At 39.1% G+C, this 7714-nt stretch overlaps 1 protein-coding gene across 2 annotated transcripts in view; it reads left to right on the top strand.

Moving 5' to 3' along the window:
• The first annotated feature begins 268 nt into the window (after window positions 1-268).
• LOC307134285 (E3 ubiquitin-protein ligase TRIM39-like) overlaps window positions 269-7714 on the top strand; it is an 11181-nt gene continuing 3735 nt past the window's right edge. Inside the window, exons 1-6 of one of the 2 annotated variants that reach the window (XM_079829898.1) lie at window positions 269-418; window positions 1740-1824; window positions 2256-2827; window positions 2939-3034; window positions 4401-4634; window positions 4726-4864. In XM_079829898.1, coding sequence (XP_079686024.1) covers window positions 1752-1824; window positions 2256-2827; window positions 2939-3034; window positions 4401-4634; window positions 4726-4864 — 1114 coding nt within the window. In that variant the 5' untranslated portion in view covers window positions 269-418; window positions 1740-1751. The remainder of the gene's footprint in view (window positions 419-1739; window positions 1825-2255; window positions 2828-2938; window positions 3035-4400; window positions 4635-4725; window positions 4865-7714) is intronic. The other variant, XM_079829899.1, reaches the window with a different exon arrangement.

Raw genomic sequence — 7714 nt, 5'->3', positions numbered from 1 at the left:
ACAAAAGCTAATTTTATCAAACTGAGTGTTGTAGTATGACTAGTAAGAGGCCATTGATAATTACTACAGCTTTCTGTCATCATTTACTCATCATGTCGTTCTCAACCTGAGGGACTTTCTTCAGTGGATCACAAAAGACATTTAGAAATTCATACAAATATTTCTTCTTTTGTCTGTAGTCAATGAGATGAAACACAAACAGACACACGTGAACCCAACACACCGAATACAGGGACGAATGTAATTGTGTGAATACAGGAGGAGCTCTGACATCACTGTAGTTCAGAGAGAGATTCAGAGAAAGTGAAACTAACTTGAGCAGCAACAATATGGACGCCTGAAACGATCAACCTCTTCAAACAACAGAATATTTATTGATCCGCTCAAAGAGTCTTGTGGACACATCTGATCCTCACAGGTAATGACAGAAATATAAGAGAGATTGAGCTGAACAGGTTTCTAATGGAAGTGATCTGGATTAGTGGCTTTATGTCAAACTGGGATAAGTTGAACAGAACCAGGTTTAATCATGTCAAATACTCGACTACTTTAGTTGTTTACTGCACTGAAATGGTATCAGAATTATAATAAAAGCATGTCATTTGATTGGTTGTAAAGCAAAGTTTGGGGTTTCAGTGATTTTGTCACATTACATAAAGACTAAAGAAACAGGAAGTAAAATGAACTGCAGACAGACTTGACAAACCTGCTAAAAATCACATTTACATTAAAGATTAAAACAATACCATACAAGCTACACTTGGTCACACAATATTTATGTTTATTTTGTGGAGATATATATTTATTCGTAGGTAAGTATGTGACCTTTGTACTGTTTCTGATGTAAACAGAAGGTCATAGTTCAGATTGTTCAGTGAGTTTATGAGTCTCTCACTGTATGAGGAGTGATTGTGTTTCTCTCACTATCAATGAGATTAACACTTTAATAGAAATATTTATTAAATGCTCATGAGAGAATATGAAGTAACCCCAAATCTGATTTGAGGCAAGATTTCATTTAAACTTCAGTGAACAAATACAGTAGCGAATGTGTTACGGAGGGACTGAGATGAGAAGCGTGCGGATCCATATGCAAAGCTTTTATTAAAGATGTGTCAATAACAGACAGGGCTCAAACCAAGGTAAACAGGCATGATATGGACAAGACAAAGAGCATTCCAGGGACAGGCAAGGGTCATCAATCAGATAACTTCATCCAGGGGACAAGGCAAGAGGATAATCTGACTTCCAGGCTAAGGTCCAGGCGAGAGGCAAACAGTATCCAAACAGGGCAAGACAAATAGAGATAATCAAAAGGCGAGCAAGAGTCCAGGGCAGGCAGAGAGCAGGCAGAACACAGGAAACCAGGCTAGGATCAAAACACAGAGTAAGACTAGAACAGACTAAGAACACGGTTGGCTCCGTAAAGACGCTATCAGCTAAACAGCAACATGTGCTAACAATACTCGGCAATCAGTGAGCTTGTGCATCAGTGTTTTATAGTCCTTGTGATTGACTACAGGTGTGGAACTAATTAGGAGCAATGAAACCTGGGAAATGTAGTCCAGGGTAACATGTAACTGTGTGCAGTGAAAAAGTCTTAATGGTGACCTCTGGTGGTGGGTAGATGGAAACGGCAGGCATGGGATATGTTACAGAATGGGCTTAGATCGGTCTTATCAGTCTATTGGTCATAATTTATATTTTGACATATTTTAATTTCTTTAAATGGCTTGAAGAGGGAAAGAACAATGGCAGAATCTTCACCAACATCAACAAAAGCAAGAAAAACCAGGAGACGCAGTATTGACTCTGATCCTCCATGTAAGTCAATAACCCAGAAAAGAATGAATTAGTGCATGAATGACTTTAACTCTTCTCATATGGTGATATTTCAAATGGACAGTTGAGGAATATACAGTACTACTGCACATTAAGGCTCTGATCAGCTTGTCTGGGTTCATTTTGCAGTAATGATCAGCTTATACATGATCTCTTATATAGTTGAGAAATCATATTTGACCAAATTCATGAGGTGAATCATGGGATTCTTTTAAACTTGTTGATTATTTTCCTTCTCTATCTGCTCTATCTCATCTGTATAATAAAATCATCTTCATTATCATCGTTTCAATAATTTACACAGAATCCCTTCAAACAAAATGTCTCTGCTTGAGAAACTTGAATTATGTGTTTTTCAAGTGTCTCCAAACTTTAGACTAGTAGTGATTTCTCTTCTTCATTTCTCTCTCCAGCGATGTCTTCCTCCAGCGGTCGACTGACGGAGGAGCTTCAGTGCTCTATATGTCTGGACGTGTTCACTGATCCAGTCACCACTTCCTGTGGACACAACTTCTGCAAGACCTGTCTGAATAAGTGCTGGGACAACAGCCAGACCTGCAACTGTCCATATTGTAAAGAAACATTCAAGCACAGACCTGATCTCAAGATTAACACCACACTCAGAGAGCTCGTAGATCACTATAAAAAGAAAAATCCTGAGAAAAAACCTGAAGTTCTGAAAAAACCTGAAGTTGTGTGTGATGTCTGTGAGGAAAGAAAGCTGAAAGCCCTGAAGTCGTGTCTGGTGTGTCAGAGCTCTTACTGTGAAACTCACCTGGAGCCTCATTTGAGAGTGGCAGGTTTAAAGAAACACAAACTGATCAATCCTGTGAGTAATCTGGAGGAATATATCTGTCAGAAACATGACAAAGCTCTGGAGCTGTTCTGTAGAGATGATCAGACGTGTGTGTGTCCGATCTGCACTGTAACAGACCACAAGAACCACAACACTGTTCCTATAGAAGAGGAGAGTGAAGAGAAGAAGGTAGAAGTTACTGACAAAATGATTTTAAAGGCTCTTATCATAAAGAATCACATGTTCTTTAATATAAATGAATCAGTTTTGAAAACATATTGTGTTGTTCTGTGTCTATAGACTCAACTGATGAAGACACAGAAAGACGTGCAGCAGATGATCCAGGACAGAATCAAGAAGATTCAAGACGTCAAACACTCAGCAGAAGTCAGAAAAGTGAGTTTAAAATAATGTCATTATATGAAGTTCTCTACACAGATCCAGGAGGAGCCAGTCCCGTCGATCATCATTATGAATGTATATAAGCAGCCGTCATTGCGCCGCCCCAGCAACAATTCTTCCAATACTTCAGTTGAGGGATTTTGCTCTAGAGCTCCGGAGGTTGACGTCACGCAGCCTAAACTCCGGGGGCAACCAGGGGGCGCTAGAGCGGCTGTAGCATTGGTATCTATAAAATCATTTTTATTTAAACCTTACTATTTCAACATGATGGACAGCTGATGTGCGCCAGGATGCCAGAACAGGTGGGGGAAAGCAAATGGGAAATCATTTTATCACAGTAAGTTGCTGAAATGCCGTGAATTTCAGTTTATTCTTCATTCTTAACTACTTTTGCCTCACGTACCTAATGATAAAAATAAGTTCCCATTAAATACGATATTTAATTGTGAATAACAGAAGTGCTTTTATATATAAATAACACCAATAAAGGTTATTTGAAACTAAATTAAGGATCAATAAATAAATAAATTCTGAAACAAAAATAAGAAATGACATTTATTGATTATGACTGATTTTATTTGACATGCACAACACGGACAGATGGAACAGATGCACACAGCGCCGCTGTTTTGGACGGGTTCGTGTTAACCGCAGGCATATAACGTTAATCCATTCTCATGTTTTCTCTCTTTAAATGTAAGCGCATGTAGGCCTGTATGTCAGCATTATCATATGAAGGGTGCGTCTCAATCAGCTCCTGGTTCAGTAGTCAGGGCACTCATCAGGACATAAGGCAATGGGCTGATCCCTGATCAGTGTCCTGACTACTGAACCAGGAGCTGATTGAGACGCACCCGAAGTCTGTCATGTAAAACAAGAGCGCATTGATGCAGTTCAGTCTGCCTGCTATTATATCAGTTAATGTTACTCCTGATCGGAGGCTTCTGTAAATATTTAGTTTATACGACGATTTAGGCTTCAACTAAGTTTAATGGTGCAACGCAAAAATATTTATGAGTGCTTAAGTTGTAACTTAGTGCCCATTTACGTCAAAACTAGGCTAGTTGTAACTTGCGCACAGCTGGTGCTACAGGTGTCCTTACAGGAAAGCTATCTGTTCCTTTATCAATACACGTGAAAAGCACCCCGGGGGCATTATAGGGATCCGTTATGTTTAATCTATTAAGTTTTGGTATGTACAAGGCTGTGTCTTTTGAATTAAAGTGCGCAGTGAACTCCGTCGTAAACAGAATGGGTCACGTGACCTCCGGAGCTCTATAGTATAGTATGAGCAATAGTAACACTGACTCTTGTCTTATTAAACACCACTAATCATTGGTTGATTGTCCTGGTTGAGCAGAGAAACACAGAGGAGGAGAAAGCAGCCCGTGTTGAGCTCTTCACTGATCTCATCCGCTCCATTGAGAGATGTCAGACTGAACTGCTGGAGATGATGGAGGAGCAGCAGAAAACAGCAGAGAAACAGGAGGAAGAGCTCATTGAAGAGCTGGAGCAGGAGATCACTGAGCTAAAGATGAGAAACACTGAGCTGGAGCAGCTCTCACACACTGAAGATCACCTCCACCTCCTACAGGTCAGTCAACATCTCTCTGATCAATGATAATGCAGTATATGACACCATAACACTCCCCATGCTGAAGGATTTCTCCTCTCTCCTGCTGTAGATTTACTCATCCCTGTGCAGCTCTAGAAACTCCAGGAACTGGCCTGAGATCAGTATGAAGACTGATGAGAGTCTGGAGACTCTGAGGAGAGCTCTGACTCAACTGCAGGACACTCTACAGGAGAAACTCACACTAACTGGTACGACAATATCAAATACACTATACAGATACATATATTCATCATCTTTAAACATCAGCAGTGTTGGGGAACGTTACATTTAAAAGTTATGCGTTACAATATTGCGTTAGTCTCTAAAAAAGTAACTAATTGATACTTAGTTCATTTTTGGGGGGAAAAAAATTGCATTACATTTTCTTGCTTGTTTGTTTTTAATAACAAAAAAACAGGAGATCCATTTCTGGCAAATGTAAATGCCAGCTTTTACATGCCAGCCTTGATGCCAGCTGCGGACTTGGCAACACAGTGCAGTTGAGTTCTGTTGACATTTGACAACTGACGTTATGCGTTGCTCCGTTGCTCTGATTGGTTGTAGGTCTATCCAATAGAGGTCTTTCCTGGTTCTGTTGAAACACACCCCATAATCACAGCCCAACGATGCAGTACCAGACTCATATTCTGACTAGAATTGAGTATGACGATGTCAGGCTAGGGCTTATCACAACTAAAATGTAATAATGAGCCTCAGGCTGAAGGAAATGCAGATTCACGTCTGTACAGTAGAGGCTCAAACTAACCTTTCAGCTGTGCTGCAGACGCAGAAGAAGAAAACTCAAGACTCTTACTTCAAGAATAAAAACAACAAAAAATGAAACACAAATGTGATGTTTATCTAAAGTAATTTTGCTTATAATGATAGTTGAAATAGATTATCAAAGGTCAGCAGCAAATATATTGCTTAATAAAGTGAGATTAAATACCTCACTTATTTAAAGGGGTCATGACATGAGAAATAAATTTTTTCTTTTGGCACATAAGAGGTCTTTGTATCATTAATACATCCTGCAAGATCCATTACTGAAAACCTTGAATAGAAAAGCATTTATATAATCAAGCTCTAAAAAAGCTTCGTTTGAAGACAACAACGCTGACTTTTACATCATCACATCGTTGTCCAACCCACTGGTGTTCAGTCGATGAGCAGCGAGTGGATCTAAAGTAGTTGTTTACGATAAGATTGTGATAATAAGACTGTGATAATAACAAGATTGTGATAATAAGACTGTGATAATAACAAGATTGTGATAATAAGATTGTGATAATAAGATTGCGATGCCACACAGAAGTTGTGCTGTGGAAAAACATAATCCTTGCTGCTGAAGGATCCCGATGTCAGAGAAAAATGTATTCAGTTTACGGTATTTTCAACGAATGTCCTAGTCCCGTCACTGCTGACTTGCGTATTTGTACCGTACATTTTACCAGCGACTGTTTTGAGAACAAGTCACAACACAAAACTTTAGCTCAAAGATCAGGCTGTGCCAACTGTTCTGGAACCAGCAAACCGCAAACTGTAAGTAGCGCATTTCATTTGTAAACCGGTAATGGCAGTTAAATTCAGAGATCGGCATAAATACATGGAAATGTATTTAAAATACAAAATACTGTGTGGAAAAATGTATTTAAATACAAATACAGTATTTTGTATTTTGAAAATACACAAAATACATGTGAAATTGGCGATTCAGTGCAGGCATCCCTATCAGGCTGAAATCTGTCTGGGCCTATTCATTAATATGTTTTGTTCTAATGTCACAACAAGTCACAATTTCAAGTTTACTGGGTTTAACTTGATTATTTGGTTAGGGTTTAAGAAGTGTACTAGAAAACATTTTCACACGTGTCCTCAAAATGACCCAAAACCTAATCAGTTTATATGTGAAGAAATCCATTTATTCACAAACTTCTCACGAGTGTTTGACAAATTATTCGGCAAACTACTTCCTCTCATCGCTGCTTTTTGATGGTTTGGAGAACAATTACTCAGTCGTCCTCTGTCGTTTCACAGAATTATACAACGGAGAGCACGTCGAGCATTACTTTACTTAGGAGCGCGCAGTGAGCAGGTTTGCGGTGTAGAGCCATGCCAATTGCGAAAGTATAAACAAGATTTCAACCAGTGTTGCCAACTTAGCAATTTTGTTGCTAGACTTAGCAACTTTTCAGACTACCTTAGCAACTTTTCAGACTACCTTAGCAACTTTTCAGACTACCTTAGCAACTTTTTTTTCTAAAAGCACCTAGCAACAAATGTAGCAATTTGTTTACATTTATTTGCAACTTCTGGAAAGTGACTCTAATCCAGACAACACACGTACAAGCTGGCTCAATAGCCCAAGCGATTCATTCATAATTCCTTAAGATCGCTGTGGAAATGTGGGAATCGTTGTAAAAAACGGAAGATCATTTAGGTAGCATATTTACGGAGCCCTGCACATGACATGCAGGAAAAAACTAGTAGGCTAAATCGTGCACATGATTTATAAATCGAGGGTACAAATGAGTAAATGGTGTGGACGGTTTAGCAAATCTAGGTAACAAATTAGTAAATTTTGCACACAATTTACTTTTTCTTCTTCTCTTGCATGTCGTGTGTGGGGCTCCGTACATATTAACTAACACAATGCTTTAATTTATTTTACAAACAAATCTAAATATTGCATTTCAAATAATATCTACATAATGGCGTAGTTTTCCCTTTGTGATTACGTAATGATGTCATAGCGCAATGATGCCACAACGTCATTTAGCAACTTTTAGCAACAACTCGATCTGCCTTTAGCAACTTCCCCAGAACATTTGTTGGCAACAGCGGCTTCAACTGCACAAAGCTAAAGAGAAAGCGGCAACTGTGTGCTGATTCCACTGCTTGCCGAGTTAAAAATGCCTTTAAGTCAAAAGTGAAGGCCTATTGGTCAGCGGTCCACTCCGTCTCGGAGCACGTGCAAAAAACTGCCTGCCAATGTGCAAGGTAATGGCAGTGAAATTCATGATGAATAATCCTAGTATTTTTACTTCAAAGAACGCTCT

This window comes from Gobio gobio (genome assembly GCF_949357685.1).
Source record: "Gobio gobio genome assembly, chromosome: 11".
Lineage (NCBI taxonomy): Eukaryota > Metazoa > Chordata > Actinopteri > Cypriniformes > Gobionidae > Gobio > Gobio gobio.
This window is presented reverse-complemented; position numbering and strand designations above follow the sequence as displayed.